Genomic DNA, 20,019 nt, shown 5'->3' on the forward strand with positions numbered 1-20,019 from the left:
AGCATAGCTGCAACCATGTGTTTATTTGAAATGTGCAAAGCTAAACACGCAAGCGCAAATCTAACTTATGAGGAGGATCAGCCAGTGGCCCCGAGGTGGCCATCCTAGGATGGCCCACGGCCAGTTCTGCCTTGGCTGAGAAGCACCTAGGCCCCTCAGACCAGTCCTTGGGTCTGAAAAGCCTGGGGCACAGGGCTCACTGGAGACCTGTCCTTGCCTAGAAGCCAAAATATCTTGCTAAAGAAGAAAGCAAACTCACAGTGGGTCTAGAGGCTGGGAGGAGGTACCAGAAACTATCCCAGGCCCTCTGGGGCTTCCCCTCTTCTTGGGGTGGGGTGGGGGTGGTGACAAAGGCAGGACTCAAAGCCTGTTGGCCTGTAAGGAAGGGCCGTCTGTCTCTCGGCAGGGTGGGAGGTGGGGTGGTGATGGTGGTGGTAGATTCTAGGGGAGCCCTAGGGGATTCCAGATCTGGCACAGAGAGGCCCCGGGAATCCCAACTGGATTAACGATGGCCAGAATCAGCATCACAGCTGGTGATGGGAGGTGACTGCCACCAGGGCTAGTGGTCAGGCTGTGGGTGGGTCCCAAGCCAGGTCAGCAGCCTAAGATGGGGCTGCAGGGGGTTTTGACTCAGCCTGGCTGGGCCTTGGGGGCTTTCTGGACCTGGGGGCCTGATGTAGCTGACATTCTCTTCCAGTGGGCCCACGGGGACCTGGGGCCCCTGGCACTGGTGGGTGGAAGGCAAGGACAGTTGCTGTGGGGAATTCTCTAGGGAAGTCTAAATCATTAGAAGCAGCTGAACAAGCAAGGGGTGGGGGATGCAGCCATCATGGTCGTGCCAGGGAGGCCCTGGGGACATCACTGCCACAGGTCCCCGGCTGCTGCTCCATTGTCATTCTCGTGGAACTTGTGTAGGTGATCTGCGAACCTGTTAGGGATAGAAATCTTTGCTGAGACCAAGGGTAAAAAGGAGAGAAGTGTGCGTGTGTGTGTCTAGGGGGCATGGAGACCCCCCCGCCCCCCCCCCCCCCCCCCCGTGTGACACACAGGGCTGGTGCTGGGGAGCGGGGCAGGGGCAGAACGGGCGGCAATGGTGGAGGGCTGGGCGTGGGGAACAGAGGAGGGGGTCGGGGGGTGGCAGTGCTGGGGGGCTCAGTGCAGGGCTGTGGTGGGACTTGGGTGACATCCTCACTTCTTCGCGCAGAAGGTGGCGCAGTCCCTCTCCATGCTCTCACTCCACGCCAGCTTGTAAAGCACCTGGCCGGGCAGAGACACAGTGAGCCTTCCGCCTGACTCGCCACCCCTCCTCAGTCCCCTTCCAGCCCCTGGGCCTGGCCTTCTGGTGGCACAGGATGGTTCTCACATCCCAGGCCCCAGGGCAGGAGGGCCTCAGAAGAGATGCTCCGGTGCCCGCCTGTTTCACACATGGTCAGACTGGCCCTGATCTGGAGATACTGTCCCTAATATCGCTGTGTGTGCCACAGGCAGGGCCAGGACCTGCTGGGCCCTGGGGTCAGAGCTGGAACCCAGGGCAACCCTGTAGAGGCCATCTTGACTGTGGCCCTGCTGGGGAGGGGAGTTCCTGAGGCTGGAGCCTTCCATGGGCATGTCCTACCCTCCCTGACTCAGTGGACTTGCAGACATCACCAGGCCTGTACACGCACTGTGCCCAACTGGACGGTCACTCTGCACTCGAGGAGATTTGGTTCAAGATAGCCCTGCTTGTGCAGCCCACCTGGCTGTCCCTTAGTAGAGTCAATCAGACCTGCTTTCCAGCCTGCCTCCGGCTTCCACAGGGGCCATTCCCTCTCCCAAACCCTTCCCAGATGGGGCCCTGGGTTGGATGGAGTCAGCCAGGCCTTTCCCACAGAGCGGCTGGGCTGCAGCCCCAGCCCCAGGGCCAGATGGGTGGCCTTCTTGGCCCCTTGGAGGGGAGAGAGGTGGCCAGTAGCCGAGAATGTGACTTGGGTTGGCCCAGGACGCCAGGCCACAGTAATAGGCCCTTGGAGATACGGGAAGCAAGGTGAAGGCACCCTTGGCCGCCTGCCTGGATACTCACCAGGAAGACCAAGCAATGCAGGAAGAGTGTGTAGAAGAAGCCAATGGTGCGCGCCATCTTATTGGAGAGAACTAGTCGCCCCTGGGAGCAACAAAGTGTGGTGTGGGGATGGGGCAGGCCTCACCCACCCCTGAAGGGCTGCCCCAGGTTCCTGCAGAGAGGGCCTCCAGGCAGCAAGAGGAAGGAAGGGCAGGCAGCAGGATCTCAATTCCACCCTGTAGGTTGGGAAATCGCGCCACAGGAATTCCAGTAAATGGCGCCCCCTGCAGCACAATTCCAGAACCTACCAAGAACTGTGCTTTCAGAGGAGCTGTCCTGTAGGGGGTAGGGTCCCTGTTCTAGATCCCACAGCCACTCTTGGCAGGGCCTGTGAGGGCTGAGTGGGGTCCCTGGAGCTTCTCCAGCCTGGGCTGAGGGCAGGTATCCTTGGAGGCCCAGAGTCAGACATTCCAGTGTGTCCCAGCTGAGCACAGAGGAGGGAACTCACCATGCTGAGGGTGGCCTTGTCCCAAGGGCTCAGGCTTAGGTACTTCCGCTGCCGCTCCTAAAGGGGGAGGGATGATGAGAGGAGAACCCCAAGGGGCCCCAAAGACCCCAGCTTGCTGCAGAGAGGGACCCCAGGGAGCTGCCAGAGGCCTTCCTGGTGACTCATTCCACTCAGTAGGGCAATGAGTTCCACCTGTTCCACTCAGTGGGTCACCCTAGGCTCGCCCAATGTCTGTGTGAGCACCCCTCTGGAGAGCTGCCTCCCTCAGCCCTCTTCCGAGGCCCAGGTTCTGGCTGTGGGAAGTCTTCACCTGCAAGGCTTCCCCAGCCTGAGATGAGGCCTCTTGGAGGTCATGTGACACAGGGAGGTTGGGGGGCCTCTTTGCTTGCCTGCCTAACCCACAAGCGTGGATGTGGGATTAGCCCACTCACTATCACACACCCGCAAATAGCCATGAAATGTTCCTGGCACCCTCGGCCTGCCTGGGATGCACCCTGGGCCTCCACAAGACCACAGTGGGCATAGAGGCTGCCCTGGTGGTCTGGGAGTGGGTGTGGGGGGGGGGGCAGTGTGGCAGAGAGCAGGGTGAGGCTGGGCCTGAGTAAACAGACCAGGGCTGGTGGCATGAGGCACGAGGGGAGGCCTTGTGGGCCACTGGGTCCTCCAGGCTTCCCGGTAGCCCGCCCACGGCCTGCTCAGCAAGCAGCGTCCTCAAGTTCACGCACCCTCTTGCTGAAGGAGGAGAAGGGGTCCAGGCGCTCCTCGTACTGGGAGGAGTAGCGCAGCTCCGTGTCATCACTGCCGCCGCTCTGTAGGAACAGGAGAGACCAGTCACTGAGGGCCCAGCAGGAACGAGGTGGGATAAGGCATTCTGGGACTGGCAGGATCACAGGGAGCCTCAGCTTCCCCATCAGCACAGCGCACGGAGGGAGGTCTGGGTGGCAGCATGAATGAGGCGGGGCCGCGGCCGGAGCTCTCACTGCCCTTCCCGGAGTTCCCACCAGGCGCGGGCCGCTGGGACGCTGGGGGGGGGGGGGGGGGCGGGTACGGGGAACTAAAGCCCGGTCTGGGGCTGGAGTGTACGTCACAGACGGGACGGGAGCAGCGCGGGCTAGTGGGCCCGTAACGGGTTGTCCGGAAGTGTGCAGGGTGGCTGGGGGGCGCAGGCAGGCACCCGAGGGGTGAGCCCCTCCCCGCCCCAGCCGGGCTCTGGGTACGATGTTAGTTTGTGCGGAGTCTGGCGCCCTCTGGTGGCCTGAATGCGGCTCCAGCAGGGGCTGAAGGTCTTGTCCTAGGGAGGCGGCCCCCAGGAGTGTCACTGCTCCTCCTGCTTCTACCAGCCACTCTGTCTCCCCTGGGTGACGGAAGGGCTTCCTCCCACGAGGGGGTCCCCTGTGAAGCCTGGGAGCTGAGAGAAGCCAGGGAGGGCCCGCCAAGACCCAGAATGGAGTGTGAGCAGGGTTTTATTCTGTTTTCTTGATTGGTTTGGGGGATATTGGACCAAATTCTGGTTTTTTTTTTTTTTTTTTTTTTTTTTTTAGAATGTAACTTTAAAACATATGGATTCCCCAGGGCTTATCCTGCATGCTCAAGAGCCCTGTAGTTAATCCCCAGATCCTAGGATCAGCTAGTGGATCACTCCCATTTCATGGAGGGGGGTCACCTGGGGCCTGTGAGCCCTGCCTCTTGCTGTACCTCTCCACCTCCTGGCTGGTTCTGGCGAATGAGCCTGCGCAAAGGCTCCTCTGTGGGGGCCTCTCCCCAGCTCAGGGAGGACAGCTAGCAGGCAGGGCAGGCTGGATGGCCTCTGGGCGCCTCTGGGCCCAGTGCTTCCCGGCAGGTCACTGCCTCTGACCCTCTCACCCTGGAGGGCCTGGTTGACCTCTCTCCTTGCCTGGTTCACCTGGGGCTGAAACAGGGGAGGGCACTTACACGGCCTGGGTAGCTCTGCAGGAACTTGATCTTCTCGAAGAGCTTGATGTTGTCTGCACGCAGGCTGTCCAGCTCGCTCTGCAGGGCTTGGATGGTGTGCTGCGCCAGGCGGTTCTCCTGGGGGCAGGTGGGCAGGTGGGCAGGAGTACGGGTAGGGCCCGCGGTGGAAGGGGTAGGGGGAGAGGCTGCCAGGCTGGCACAGGTACTACTCGTCTACCTGGAACCCTTCTTTGCCTGTGCCCATCTCCCTGACCTTCCAGACGTTGGCAAATCCCCCTCTCCTCCTGTGACCGCACCCCAAGCAGAAGACAGATTTGGGGTGAGGTTCCTTCATGTTTTTTTTTTTTTTTTAATTTTTATTTATTTATGATAGTCACAGAGAGAGAGAGGCAGAGACTTAGGCAGAGGGAGAAGCAGGCTCCATGCACCGGGAGCCCGATGTGGGACTCGATCCCGGGTCTCCAGGATCATGCCCTGGGCCAAAGGCAGGCGCCAAACCGCTGCGCCACCCAGGGATCCCTATGTTTTGTTTATGGTATCATCAACCTTTGGAAAAACTACTGAGATGGAATTCATATAACAAACATCACTGTCTTTAGGTATACGATTCACTTTTTTAAAGTATGTTCACAGTGTTACGAAACCATCCCCACGATCTCATTCCACAGTATCTTTATCATCCCAAAAGGAAACCCCAAACCCATCCATCCTTCCCTCTTCCTCTACCCCCTGGCAACCACTAATCTTTCTGTCTCTTTTGATTTGCCTATTCTGGAGATTTCATGTAAATGGAATCAGACGCTCTGCGGTTTTAATGTTTGCCAATCCAGGAACAAAGTAAAGGGGACCTCATTTTTCAGCTTATCCAAATGCTTAAGTGGATGTTTTCTTCATACTGTTAAAAAAATTCAATCAGGGTGCCTGGGTAGCTCAGTCAGTTACGTGTCTGCCTTTGGCTCAGGTCATGATCCCAGGGTCCTGGGATCGAGCCCTACATTGGGCTTCCTGCTCAAAGGAGTCTGCTTCTCCCTTTGCCCCTCTACCCCTGCGTGTGCTCTCTCTCTCTCTCAAATAAATAAAATCTTAAAAAAAAAATTCAAACAGGACTAAAAATTACACGGTAGTAGGGCAGTTCCTCAAAAAATGAAGCACAGAATTACCAAATGATCTAGAAATTCCATTTCTGGGTATCTACTTGAAAGAACTGAAAGCAGGGGGGCTCCTGGGTGGCTCAGTCGGTTAAGCATCTGCATTTGGCTCAGGTCAAGATCTCCGGGTCCTGGGATCGAGTCTTGTATCAGGCTCCCTGCTCAGTGGGGAGTCTTTTTCTCCCTTTCCCTCTGCTCTCCCCCCTTCTCTCTCTCTCAAATGAATAAATAAAATGTTTTTAAAAAATTGAGAGCAGAGGCTTGGAAAAATATTTGTACACCCATGTTCATGGCAGCATGATTCACAGGAGCCAAAAGATGGGAATAAAACAAGGGTCCTTTGATGGATGCACAGATAAGCAAAAAACAAAAACAAAACAAAAAAAGCAACCTTGGTGTGTAGCACAACAGAATATTGCTCAGCCTTAAAAAGGAAGGACATTCCGACATCTGCTACAATGCAGATGAACCTTGAGGACGTCATGCTCAGCAAAATAAGTCAGTTATGGAAAGACAAATGCTGTATGATTCCACTTACATGAGGTCCCTGGGGCAGTCAAATCACAGAGACAGAGAGTAGAAGGGGGGTTAACCAGGAACAGGTAGCGGGAAGGAATGTGGAGTTCGCATTTAATGGGAACAGAGTTTCAGTTTGGGGAGATGAAAAAAGCTCTGGACACGGATGGTGGGGAGGTCTGTACAACATGAATATACTTCATGCTCCTGACCTGTACCCTTAAAAATGGTTAAGATGGTAAATTTTTTTTAAGATAGTAAATTTTACGTTGCGTTTACAATCTTTAAAAGTCAGTGCCTGATTTTAAAAACCCCTAGATTTTTATTTTTATTTTATTTATTATTATTTTTTAAAGATTTTATTTATTTATTCATGAGAGACACACAGAGAGAGGCAGAGACATAGGCAGAGGGAGAAGCAGGCTCCCTGCAGGGAGCCCAATGCAAGACTGGATCCCGGGTCTCCAGGATCACGCCCTGGGCCGAAGGCAGGTGCCAAACCACTGAGCCACTCAGGGATCCCAAACCCCTAGATTTTTAAAGCAAAAGGTAGAATAGTATAAACTGCTTTTCTTCCCATTTAGTCTGAAGGACTCCCTTATAAGGGCTGCCTAGCCTCCCGCTGGGCGGCTGTCCTAGTCCTTCAGGGGAGTGTGGGTGTTTCCAGTCCCTGCTGTGAGCGGAGCCATCTGCCCTGGAGCCCAGGTCACAGAAGGTCCCGCTGGACCAGCACCGGGCCTGGCCCGCCGCCAGCGCTCAGTGGGTTTGGAGAGGAAGAGTTGAGAAATTCCATCATCAGCTCAAGCAGTGACTCTCTGAGAAGGATGGAGACCTCCCTGGCTCCTGCTCGGGGCGTGGAGAGCTCAGGGAGGATCTGGGCTGGCTCTGGGGAATCTGCGAGGCACCTTTGCAGACCGCCCCTCCAGGAAGGCCCCCAACCGGGTGCTCTCTCAGTGCCCCAGAGCTCCTCAGCACTTCCAGATTGTTCCTCCTTACAGGGCTCAAAGACCTTTCTCTCTCCAACCTGCTCGTCTCTAGTCCTCCACTTGACTTAGATATTTTCTTCCTGGACGATGGTGACCACTCTCCAGTCTTCTTCCTGGGCCAGGTTCTGTCCTGAATTGGCTACCGAGTGACCCTTCTTATGCTCCATTCTGAATGTCACTCCCCTGCTTAAATCCTCGGGTTGCACCCCAGCCTGGCAGTAGAGCACTCCGTGTCTTATTCGGGCAGCCCTGGCCCAGCCTTTTGGACTTGTTGGTCCCCTATCTCTGCTCACCTAGTCTCCTCTACTTTGGGCGTCTGATTCTTCTTTCAAAGCCCAGCATGGCATAACCTCCTCCAGGAAGCCCTCCCTGACTGCCAGAACAAATCTAACCCCTCTGTGGTTTAATGGCCTGTGACATGTCTCTCTCTCCCAGGCCTCTGTGTCCCTACTGTGTCCCCCGGTCCCAGGGGTCTAAGGGAGGGAAGAATGTGACTCACAGCCTCCAGCTCCTGGTTCCGGGCACGGAAGCGCTCCCTCTGGCTGGAGATGATGGAGAGCAGCGAGTCTACCTGGCCCTCAGGGAGGGTGCCACTGGCCGGTGCCGAGGATCCTAGGAGGTAGGGGAGAGTAGCTTGGGGTGGTGGGTGGGGGTCCTCAGGTCAAGTAGCCCCAGCTCCGAGGGAGCTCTGGCCAAGTGCCAGAGGTAGAAGGCACAGGTATCTGAGCACAAGGTGCTGAGAGGCCACGGATGGGAAGAGGTGTCCAGGGGAATAGGGATCCTAGGAGGGCAGGGCCCAGGCAGGCTCCCTGCCCATACTGTCTCAGGGTCCCAGGCCCCCATTTCTCTATTCTTGGATCTGAGACTCCTGCATCTGTCAGACTAGGCCCCCCACTCCTGGGGAGCCAAAGGGACACTGGAAGTACTGGGAAGCTGTGAGAGCCCCCTTCCAGTGTCCGGGCCCAGCAGCAGCCCCCGGTTCTTCCTCCATACTGATACTAGAGGAGGCCACCTCCCCAGCAGTGCTGAGCCTCCCTGGGGAGCTGACCACCACCCACCAGCCATTGACAGGACAAGGGAGGCCAGGTTCCTAGGTGGGGGTGTCAAGCTGAGGCACAGAAAAGTAAGTGGGGGACCCAGCCCCCTCTTTTTGGTTGCTGCTGCACTGCTGGGGTGGGGGGCCCTGACCTTCTGGGAGGAAGGGGAGTGTTCTTTAGGGATCAGGACTCAGACTGGCACCTCTGCTCCTCCTTTCCCTGTTCCCGCCCTGCCATCCCTGCCTTGGAGACAGGCCGGCCCCTCCTTACCATAGAACAGGGCCGTGGCCTCCTTGATGGGTTCTGGGATCTTCTCCAGGCCGAGCTCAGCTGCACCCTGCAGGTGGGAGGAGGAGGTGGCTGCTCCGTATGTGCCACTGCATGCACTCTTTCAGGGTGCCAAGCAAATGGGGGGTGAGGAACAGGTGGGGTGGTCTGGTGGCGGGACTGGGCACACCAATGGCCACGAGAGGCCTGAAAGGAATGCCCCACATGGGCCACCAAAGGGAAGGCTGGCATTAGAAATGACAAATACCCACCATTTGCTTTGACATGGTTGGAACTGGAGGGTATTATGCTGAGTGAAGTAAGTCAATTAGAGAAGGACAAACATTATATGGTCTCATTCATTTGGGGAATATAAAAAATAGTGAAAGGGAATAACGGGGAAAGGAGAAAAAAATGAGTGGGAAATATCAGAAAGGGAGACAGAACACGAGAGACTCCTAACTCTGGGAAACGAACTAGGGGTGGTGGAAGGGGAGGTGGGCGGGGGGTGGGGGTGACTCGTTGGTGGGCACTGAAGGGGGCACTTGATGGGATGAGCACTGGGTGTTATTCTGTATGTTGGCAAATTGAACACCAATAAGAAATAAATTTATAAAAAAACCAAAAACAAAAACAAAGGGAAGGCTGGGTCTTGGGTTGACCCCAAGGCGGGAGCTTAGCGGTGGTGCTGTCACGGGGACACTCGACCCTGCTAGCCAGCTTGCCCCGTGGCCTGGGCCAGCCCCGCTGCTCTTTCAGAGCCCCATTTCTTCATCTAGAAAATGAGGTGGATGACAGAGCGACCTCAAGGGTGCTGTGGCCTCCAGCTTTCCCTGATCCCCGGGCCTCAGGTCCTCTAGCTGTGGGATGGGTGGGTAATCTTGCCTTGCTGTTGCCTGTGGCTCCATGGGCGGAGTTTCAAGCCGGTGCGGGGACACAGGGTGCCTTGTGCCAGCCCGAGGAAGCCTGTCCCCACGCCCGTGGCCTGGCCTCCCGACCCAGGCCTTTGTGGTAAAGTGTGCAGGCAACATTCAAAGGCTGCAGGGGACAGCCTGGCGGGCCTTTGGGGCAGGAGGACTGCAGGTGCCGGAGTTGCCGGCCAGTTAACCTGCGAAGTTGTATTTCACACAGCTCAAAGCTTGGGGCGGGGGGTGAGGGGGCCGCGTGGGGGGTGGCTCACCTCGGCGTCCGGCCGTTGGATGGACTGGATAGTGCTGAGGTCCTGCTCCAAGCGGGCGATCAGGTCCCTCTGCTCAGCTGCTGTGGCCATGGCCTCAGTGACGTGGACCTGTAGCTCTGCGCAGCGCCCTGTGCCAAAGGGAGACGAGGCCGTCAGAGGGAGCCTGGTGTGGCCGCCGGTGCCTTCCCACCTGCCTCTCCACCCGCAGCCTGTGCCACTGCCTGACATCGCTATTCGGCCGCAGGGCACTCTTGGCCCTAAGAACTCAGTAGGCTCCTGAAATTCTCTAGGAGGGGAAGGGGCGCAGGGCAGGGATTCAGGAGGAACAGGTCCACCTTGGCTCTGCCATGACCAGCAGGAGCCTGGCCAGCCCCTTGCCCTCTCTAGGACTCATGCTGCCTCTGTCAAGCCAGGCAGGGGGATGGAACCCAGCAAAGTCCAAGTTTCTTCCAGGGGCTGATGCCCTGGGGTAACGACCAGAAGGAGGCCTAGGGGTAGGAGTAGGGGAGAGGAGGTGCAGGCAGGGGTGGGAGGGCCCCCTTTACATCCAGCAGGAGGAGTGAGGGGTCTCGCCTCTGGAGCTGACACCAGACTTGCTTGGCCTCTCCCCCAGGAGGCCCCAGCCCAGCAAGGGGGGTGGGGTGGCCCCTCCAGGAACCCCCTGACTCACAGTCTTTACCCTCCCCCACCCAAGTGGCAGGTGTCGTCCTTGCAACAAAAGCCACTCCAAAATAATTCTGTATGAAGACTTTCCTGTCCTTTTGGGGGACGGGAGATGTTGGGCAAGTCTCCCAGTCCAGGCCCTGGGGGGTGCCGTCAGCAGCCAGTAGCAGGGCAGACAGCAGGCACCTGGGAGCAGCCCCCCCGGGGGGGGGGGGGGGGGCGGCCTCATTTCTAGATGCTCAGGCCACAGGGAAGGTGGTGGAGGCGCTGTCCTGTGGGGGAGCCCGCACGGCCACCAGGGGGCACTGTGGCACCAGGAATGCCCAAGGCTGCAGGCGTCTGTCCCCGCCTGGCAGCCTGCTGACCCGCCGGCCCGCTTGGCCTTGGCCGCGCTTAGCATCCTGGGCTAGGGTGGCGGGCAGCTGACCTCGCCCCCACCTGCTCCATCTCCTGGTGCCCACCTCACGCCAAGCTCTTTACACATGTCACGACCATCCAATCAGTCAGAAAAGGTGATCCCCATTTTACAGATGAAGAATGGAGCCTCTTGGTCTGGGACCAAACCCAGGGGTGTCCACGCCCTTCCCCACAGCAGGGTCCTCACTGGGTCAGGCCCCAAGGGGACCTCTTCCTTCAGACATTGATACCTGGCAGGTAGGTGGTGGTGGTGGAAGTAAGGGGTCCCTGGTGGGGTTCAGAGAAGTTGGTCCCAAGGGCAGGGCCAGGTCGCCGAGGGAGAATTGTGGGTGGCAGGGTTGGGGTGCAGCCTTCAGGCCGTGGGGACAGAAGGGACAGGTTGGAGGGGCAGGTACCTACGGTGGGGCGGGGGGGAGGGGCCTGGCCAGAGGGAGCCGTCATCCCCGGGGGGTGTGCACTGCGCCTGGTGCCGAGGGGACCAAGCACAGCCCGAGGGGTAGACCCAAGGCCAGCGGAGGATTCCTAGGGCTGTTTATCTGCTGTCTGCCTGCGGCCACTGCGGCGTGGTCTTGGTCAGGCCCCCAGGATAGGAAAACCCTGCAGCTCCTGGAGCCATTTGTGGGCTTGGGGGGAGTGGAGGGGGCGCCCGGCCCGTGGTCCCTGTGCACTTGTGCCCATGCCTGCTCCGTCGGGGTGGGCACGCGGTTCCCTGCCCGAGGGCCCTGACAGCAAAGCCTCCGCTCTGGGCTGCCCTGGTGAGCTGGCCTGGAGGGCCTGCCCCACATGCTGCTACAAATGCCCCCAGACACTGGGTTGGCCATCAAGGGGGGTCTCTGAGGGAGCAAAGCTGAGTGTCGGGAGCGGCCGTCCCTGAAGAGGGGGCTCTGGGCGGAACTGAGGGCTGGCCTGCGCTCCCAGCAGGCACGCAGGGAAGGGGCGGGCGAGGGGGCGGCCCAGGTGATGCCATACGCACAGCCGAAGGCAGGCCCCGGGGGTGCTGAGGATGCCAGAGGCTGCAGAGGCAGAAGCCAGGCTGGACCCTAGCAGTGAACTGTCGCTCCACGCTGTGGGGACGGGAAGGCCAGGCGACTGACCGTGTGGGCACCGCCAAAGGAAGGGGCCTTGATTACAGACCCTGCTCAGAGACACTGTCCTGGAGCCACGTAAGTCTTCAATGTGAGGGTCCCCTGGCTGCTACCCTCATGCTTTCCCCTGCCTCCTCTGCTGGGGGAAGGAACACCTGGATCAACGAGGTGGGGGGCACCTCTTCAGGAGGCCACTTGGTGTCAAGGGAGGTCCTGAGCTAGACTCCAGCAGAACTGGGCTTGAATTGTGGCCCTGGGTCAAGGCAGTAAAAGGTACTGGAGACAGCTGGGACCCCTTTGTGCTAGAGACTCCAGAAGGTGAGGCCTGTGCCTGGAGTTGGTTCCCCAAAAGGGAGTACGAGGTACTAGGGGAGCAGCAAAGGGATTGTGAGGAAGGGGCAGTGGGGCACATGGCCTAAAGCCAGAGATGCAGGCTGGGGGGCGCTCAGGCCCCGCTCCCTATCTGTTCCCTCCAATCCCCAGGCAGCCAACAGGAAGCCCAGGGATAGCTGCCGTGAGAGTGACTAGAACCTTCAGGAACGCTGACATTTTTAGGGGTGTCCCAGAAAAGACCCAGAGAGGAGATGGCAGGAAGCAGGGTGTCAAAGTGCCAAGTCGAATAGGCATAGCTGGTGAGTCAGGAGGGGTGGCCGGGGGCTCAAGGAAGGCTGAGCAAGGAGATGGAGGAAAGCCCCTGGTTGAGGTGGTGGTGGGATGGGGGGCAGCAGGGCTGTGGGGGAACCTGGGGACAAGCCCGCTCTGGACAGGTGGCAGATGGCGCAGCACAGTGGGCAGAACCTGGTGCCGGGTGGTGCTCAGGAGTAGGGCGCATGGATAGATTATGGTGTCTAAGAAGACGGAAAGGCCGGGGCAGAGGGAGAGTTGGGGGTGGGTGTAGGGCAGACGAACACCACTGGGCTAGAGAGAGGACCCCTCGCCTCTGCAAGGTGGCCCCCTTGAGATGGGCCAGTTCATAGGAACCTGTCCTTTGGGGAAGAATCTGGGGAAGCTTCCTGGGGAGTGCATTTCACTGAGGGGAGAAAGAAATTAAAGCATTGTCAAGGTCAAGACTTGAGCCTGGCTATGACTTCAGGTCAAGGCACGATTTCTGACTGTGGATCGACTGAACACAGACACTCATCGCAACTGGATGGCAGGCCTGGGGGTTTTGTGCTCACGGCTTTCCCGAGGGTGGGGGGCCCGCATTATTGAGTCAGCCTCCTGCACACCAGGTGGGAGCACTGGAGCTGCTCGTCATCCACCAGCTCTGCACCTGTCTGTCCCCGCAGGTGGCCAGAGAGGAGTGCTGAGAGCTCCTGTGCTGCCGGTGGCAGCCCCTCGCTCCTAGGCCGGGGGACCCCAGCCGGCGTCCACCCTCCCTCCTGCAGCATCGCCTCTTGCGCAACTTTCCACAAGCACACGAGCGTGTGTTCTGCATCTGAAACACATGCACACTCCTCTCGACTCTACATCCCCCCCCTGCAAATCTCCCTGAAGGAATCACCTGTTCTCAAGTGTGCACGTCCCTACACCTTTCCCACCTGACTTGGGTGCCCACTCTGCCCACTTCCTTGCCAACATGACCGATGACCTCGCACATCGCTGCATCCTTGGCCCTCATCTCACCGACCCGCCAGCACCTGGCTTCCAGGTCACCACAGCCTCTTGGGCCTCTTGCCCCTGCTGCTCACTCACTTTCCTTTGCTGCTCCTCCCTGCTAAGCTGGCAACGCTGCGGGACCCGGGGGCCGTCCCGAACCCCTTTTCTGTCCCTCACTCTGGCTACCATGCAGGCCACTGAAAACTGGTAACTTTCCAGCGTGTCCTCCAGGCCATTCCTCTCCCCAGGCTTCCAGTGTGGAGTCCAAACAGGTCCGAACTGGAGCCTGATGCCCACCCCTCAAACCTGCTTCACCCCAGCAGGACCCCCTTTGCACAGCCAGAGAGATGGTGTCCTCAGAGCTGGGGGAACAGAGGCCAGGCCACCGTTCAGTGGCTCAGCCCAAAGCCCATCCTTGTTCTTCTCTATCACTCCTTTCATCAAATCTGTCTCAAGTACTATTTTTTGCTCTACCCTCAAATCCAGAAGCCAATCACTTTTCACCACTGTGCCACCTGCTGCAAGTCATAGCCTCTGGTCCTTACGGCAACAGCCTCCTTGCTGATTTGCCTTCTTCCACCCTCAGCCCTACAGTCTAGTCACAAAGCAGCAGGCAGAGAGGGCCCTTCAAACAGATTAGACCACCCTCTGTCCAAACCCTCCAATGGACCCTATGTCCCCCAGAGGAACAGCCAAAACTCTACAACGGCCTATCAGGTCCCACCTCCTGCCCTGCCTCTCCCTCCTCTCTCTGACCTGTTGCCTCCCACGTTATTCTGGCGCCCAAGCACATTTGCACCACAGGACTTGCACTTACTGTTTCCCCTCTGCCTGGAATGTTCTTACCTCAGGCATTGGCATAGTTCATTCCCTCCCCATTGTCAAGACCCTGCTCACATGTTACCTTCTTCGTGAGGCCTACCCTGACCACCTGATTTAAAACTTTAACCCCTCGGGGCTCCTGGGTGGCTCAGTGGCTGAACATCTGCCTTTGGCTTAGGTTGTGATCCCGGGGTTCAGGGATCGAATCCTGAACTTCTCCCTCTGCCTATGTCTCTGCTTCTCTTCCTGTGTCTCTCATGAATAAATAATTAAAATCTTAAAAATAAAAATAAAAAATAAAACTTGAACCCCTCTGCTTGCTCTTCCAGTCCCCCTTTACCTTGTTTTTATCCAGTAACATTTACCACTGCCTAAGGCCCTATTAATGCCTTTATTTATCAGGTCTACTGTCTTGTCTGTTCCCACCGAAAGGCAAACTTTGTCCCCTGTTATAACTACAGCCCCCAGATCAGTGGCACACTGTTACCCCTCTCTGCCCATCAGCTGACGGTCTGAGACCATTCCTCCCAGTGGAGAAGCACCCATTCCTTTAGGTGGAAGGTTGCAGAGGGTATTCCTGGGGCTCAGTCTCCCAGCTTGGGTGAGAGCCGGCTGGACACAGACGGCCAGGGCCTGGCATGGCCAGCTGGCCTGTGCTGGTCCCACCACCCAAGAACTGCGCAGGCCTCACCTGGCCCTGAATTGGGACTGCAGATTTGCTAGTGCAAAGCCCCAGGGCGACCCTGCACTTTGGTGTCCTCTCCCTGCCTCCTGCAAATGCTGTTTCCCATTTGAAGGCCTGGGCTGTGGCTGTGCACTGCTCTGCCTCCCCTGGGCTGTGAGTGCCGGACTCCCAGCCTGAAGCACATACATCTCCGGCACAGGGCCCTCCTCAGCCACTATCTGCGGACTAAGCCACCGAAGGAGCCCCACCACCCTAGACTCAGTGCTGCTGACATCTGGGGCCATGTCATTATTTGTTGGGTGTGGGGAGACTGTCCTAGGCCTTGTAGGGCATTTACCAGTGTCTCTGTCCTCTCCCCTCTAGATGCCAGTGGCATCACCCTGCTCAGCTGTGACGGCCCCAAATGCCTGCAGACACTGCCAACCGTCCTGAGGGGCAAAGTCACCCCAGTCTAGAACCACCACCCCAGAAACCCTACTTTCCTCAAACACAAGAGGCTTCTGGGTTCGGGGTTCCCAGGACGGGGATCAGCGTCTCCAGAGGCTTCGGTCCGATGGGACCTCCCAGAGGAAACCTCCTCTGTGGAAGAGCCACCAGAGGACTGGGGACTCGCCAGGGGACTGAGGGCCCGGGAGCCGCCTTCCTTCCTGCCTGTGGCCAAGGCCAGGGTGGGCGGCTTGGGCCCCACAGGAGCCGAGAGCCGAGTTTTTAGCGGAGGCTGGAGAGAGAGCTGCTGGGTGTGGGGGACTCTGCTGCCCCATCTGCGCGCCTGCGGAGCGTCCCAGGCACCCCCGGTGGTGACAGGCCACAGGCACCCCGAACCCTCGGGACTGCCTGCTCCCGGGAGGGCGCACCTCCTGCTCCTGTGCAAGGTGGGAGAGCTTGGACTGCAGGGACCGCCGCGGCCACCGTCAACTGCCATGGGTGACGCGTCCCGAGTGCCTGCCGTGGGCTTGGGTGCCACAGTGGACAGTCAACAGATGTCGCCGCACGGGCCCCCCGTTCGGCAGCGCTGCGAGTCTGGCATTATGATGTCCCCTTCACAGAGACAGAAATGGAAGCTCAAAGAAGCTAATGAATTCATTCATTCTCCCAGAAAGGGTTTCCCGAGCTTTGACTAGGACTTGCCCCCCGTCGCTCGCCGGCTGGTCGGAGGAGATGCTGGGACTCAAGCATTGCCACTTGACCGCAGAGGAGGGTCCCGATGCCCCGCTGTGAGTCGAGTGGGTCCTCAAACCCCACTCCTCGGAGCCCCCCATTCCACTCTCCCAAACAGAGCAGCCTTGTACTGTCCACAAACCGATTTCTTAAAAAAAGACCAAAAACTGGCCCTTCCCCTCGACATGCGGAGGGCCCCAGCTCCTCGGAAGAGGCAGTCCCTGCTGAATGCCCGGCCGGGACTGGCACGCGCCTCCCGCTTCCACCAACGCGGTGGGCCCGACGCAGATCAGGGTCTGATGACCAGAAGCACACCCCGCCCCCAGCATCGGAACAGGTCCCCCGAGCCCCTGGGGTTGTCTGCTCGGTCCCCACACCCCTGGCCCCTCACAGGAACCAAGGTCGTGCCCAAGTGGAGACCAGCAAGCTGCGTGCCCCCCAAAGCCGACACGCTAGGGCTGTGGAGGAGGCAGCCGCTCGGAGGCCCCTGGAAACACAGGCAGACGGGATCACAGCGGATGCCTCGCGCTCTCCGGTAATTACTGTTGACCCTTGAACAACACAGGTTTGAATCGCACGGGTCCACTTATAGGCGGATTTTTTTACAGTTCCATAGTGCAAATGTATCTTCTCTTCCTTACGATTTTCTTAATGACGTCTTTCCCTCTAGCTTATTTCATCGTAAGAATGCAGTATATTATACGTATGAATAAAAATACAGGTGTTAAGCGACTATGTTATTGGTAAGGCTTTGGGTCAACAGTAGGCTATTAGCAGGTACATTTTGGGGGAGTTAAAAATTATATGCAGAGGTTCGACTGGGTCGGGGGTCGGCGCTGCTAACCCCCATGTTTTTCAAGGGTCAACTCCATGTATCATCAGGTGGCCTTTCCCTCTATAACACCAGTCGTATTTTCTCAAGGCATCAAACAAGGCTCGTCATTTTGTTCGGACCCACTTAACTATGGGGAGAGAGGGGGCCACACGCAGGGAGGCTGAGCACTCTGCCTGGAGTGGGGGCATCACCCAGTCGCAGTCAGAGCATGAAACCTCACCCCCTTCTCCGCCTCTGGAGCTGGCAGTTTACAGAAAGACTCAGGCCTACGAAACCATGTGTAACTATAGTTTTGCTTAATTAAATCTCACTTTAAAAGCACCGGGGGAGACTTTCTGGGTTAAAAGACTCTGTGCCAAGTGTTTTTAATTTTTTCTACATTTTATATTTTCATTTAGTTAACAGATCTTTAAAGGCGGGGTGGGGGGAGCATACCTAAACTAGCAATCAGAAAAGCAGCAGAACGTTAGCTGAAGCAGACACAGAACATCAGGCAGGCAGAGCTCTGTTGGCTTTATCCTAATTTCTCCCATCTGTGGGGGCAGACATTTGGGGACAGCTATAGCCACGCTCAGGTCCCTGAGTGATCATATGAGACTCAGGGCTGCTGGGAGCACTTGGCACTGGTGGGAGACTGTTCCCTGCTTGCGGGGGCTCCTCCCACTGGTGGGAGGATTGCTCACACTTCCGGATCCCACGTGGGAGCGGCACATTCTAAAACCCACAAATTAATGCACAACAAGCCAATCACCCTCACCACCCCCAGCACACATCAGTGAGGGTGGCGATTCTTTTCCAACCTGCTAGATTTCAAGATGAGAAACATCCTCACTCACAAGCACATGGACCACCTAGCAGCCAACTCTGCAGAACTCTCTGGCCTCCAGCCCTGAGCGTGGGCTGGAGACCCCTTCTCAGAAGCCCAATCCAGAAACCCATAGACATCGTTTCCTCCTCCCTCTTTCCACTCACTTGCTCACATTCCTGGGTGCCCCCAGCTTGTCCTTCACATCAGGTTATGGGGACAAAGTGAGAGACGCCCCCTCTCCTCCCCGTCCTGAAGCAGGCTAGGCCAGGCCTCTGGCTGGGTGTGGGCACCTGAACCCCACTCATCTGGGCTGCTACAATCAGCCTGGTGCCTCGCCTGGCACCGCCAGCCACCATTCCTGGTCCTCACCAGCCTGCGCCACAAGCGATGATGTCCTCATTTCACAGACAAGGAAGCGGATGCCGGGAAGGTCAGCATTTCAAGGCTATTCAGACAGTAAGGCCCACAGCAGCAAGCAGGGACATAGGCCCTGATGGAGACCCGGTGGAGAGCAGTGCCCAAAAACCAACCCCCCCAAATCCAGCCCAGCCACCTGCCTGGTGGCCCCTGGCATGGCAACTCTTGAGGTGCCTCTGGACCCAGAAATAAGGATTTGCTGCTCCTCCTCAGGCCGGGGCATTTTAAATAAAAACAACCCACGCATTCTTGTGTTTGTATAAAAGATATTTACTTCAATTATCACACCTAGGGTGCTAGTGAATAATAATAATACATGGTGTGAGTTTCATACAGTGATATTGCTTCTCCATATCATATAGGGACCGTTGTACAGTGCTGAGAACAAACATCGTATGGCTAACCAAGGACAGAAGGGACAACGCCAGGGGCCGACGGGTGCCTCCCCCACCCCCACGCCAGCTGGATCAACTTTTGACTCTTAATGTCGAAAACAAATAGCAAGAAAAAAAAATGTTATCAGAGATGGGTCACAGCAACACAACAGAGGCTTCTTGCAGCTATTTGTACAAAAATGACGCCTTTTTTTGTCGTTTTTTTGTATTTTTTGTTTTTGTTTTTTGTTTTTGGTCAATTGGGTCTCTGTGAGGATTAAAAAAAAAGTCTGTGATTGTATTAACAAACGAGCTCTAGAAACATCTAAGACTTAGTGCGTTACAGAAAATATAAAATACTGCTAAAATGTAAGACACCACGATACACCGGGGGGTGGGGGGCGGGGAGCTGAGCTTATGAAAGGTATTCTGGAAGAAGTCCGCCACTCTGCGAGCGAGCTTGTCTTGTGCTGTGTTAGTAGTCTGGACAGGAGCGTGGTGCCACCCGCTCTCATGGCAAGTAGTTATTGCACATCGCGAAGAGCTAGGTCTCACTCAGTGGGAAGGGCGTGGGGAGACCCACCTTTCTTCCCCCCCCAACTTCTATTTTTCCAACAAGTTAGTCTCAAATGCTGTAAGAATTTTGCAGGAATCCTCACGTCTCCAAAATGCACAGCATTCTCTGAGGGGTCTCGGTGGGACAGGAGATGCGCGTTTTCTCAAGGAAAGAGGCAGAAAACCGCCGGAGAGAGAGAAATGCATAGACTCATTCGAGAAATGAAAACCCTTTGGGGTGGGGGCAGGGATGGGGACGGTGATTTCAGCCGAGGGCTTTCTTTCAAAGAGATGAGGACCCCCAATGATTTCAGAGAAGGGAAGAAGAAGTCCTGGCACAGGAAAGCGAGCTGGGGGTTGGGGGCGGCCCTCTGGGAGCAGGGGAGGGGGGCCGGCTGCCGTGTGGCCCCCACCTGGACCTCAGCCTCACGGGGCGCCCCCATCTCCTGGGCCCCAGAGGCCAGCCCCACCTCGCCTTCACACCTGATTAGCAAGCAACGTGTCACCCCCTCCACACCTCACCACATAAGGGCAAAAGGGGACCCCCACGACCTCCCTGGGGCGGGTCCTCAAGCCACAGCCGGACTAGGAAACACTGTTGCTTCGCCAGATGGTTCTGACCCAACTTTGTATGCAGGGGGAGCAACCACTAGCACGACAAGGAAAGCCAACAGGACACAGCAACCCGCGCGAGCCTCGCCGGAAACCATCCTCCCTCGGAAGCCACGGTCTCCTCCAGGCCGCGCGCCCGCCCTGACCAGGGCTTGCTGAAACTTCATGAACCCAGAAGTCTTACCAGAGGCTCTAGGAGGCTTTGGGGAACTGAACTTTGCTTTTTTAAGTCTCTGTAGCTCCTCACACGAGTGTTCAAGTCTCTCATTTAAAAAGTTAGATGTGGGGAGACCACCAGTTTTTGAGTGGCTACTCTGGAGACAGATATGTGATTCTGCTGGAGAAGCCCCCTCTGCCCCCCAGGCAAATCCCCAGAC

The 20,019-nt window shown here is 57.3% G+C and overlaps 1 protein-coding gene across 3 annotated transcripts in view; it reads right to left on the reverse strand.

Moving 5' to 3' along the window:
* Positions 1-4: 4 nt before the first annotated feature.
* Positions 5-20,019, reverse strand: part of CUX1 (cut like homeobox 1) — a 364,561-nt gene continuing 344,546 nt past the window's right edge. For all 3 annotated transcript variants that reach the window (XM_038539191.1, XM_038539190.1, XM_038539189.1), the window contains 9 exons: positions 9,613-9,740; positions 8,436-8,502; positions 7,628-7,740; positions 4,479-4,595; positions 3,272-3,355; positions 2,547-2,603; positions 2,060-2,140; positions 1,193-1,257; positions 5-928 (listed from right to left, as the gene is read on the reverse strand). In XM_038539191.1, the coding sequence (XP_038395119.1) occupies positions 859-928; positions 1,193-1,257; positions 2,060-2,140; positions 2,547-2,603; positions 3,272-3,355; positions 4,479-4,595; positions 7,628-7,740; positions 8,436-8,502; positions 9,613-9,740 (782 nt within the window). In that variant the 3' untranslated portion in view covers positions 5-858. The remainder of the gene's footprint in view (positions 929-1,192; positions 1,258-2,059; positions 2,141-2,546; positions 2,604-3,271; positions 3,356-4,478; positions 4,596-7,627; positions 7,741-8,435; positions 8,503-9,612; positions 9,741-20,019) is intronic.

The sequence above is a fragment of the Canis lupus genome, chromosome 6 (genome assembly GCF_011100685.1).
Source record: "Canis lupus familiaris isolate Mischka breed German Shepherd chromosome 6, alternate assembly UU_Cfam_GSD_1.0, whole genome shotgun sequence".
NCBI classification, from domain to species: domain Eukaryota; kingdom Metazoa; phylum Chordata; class Mammalia; order Carnivora; family Canidae; genus Canis; species Canis lupus.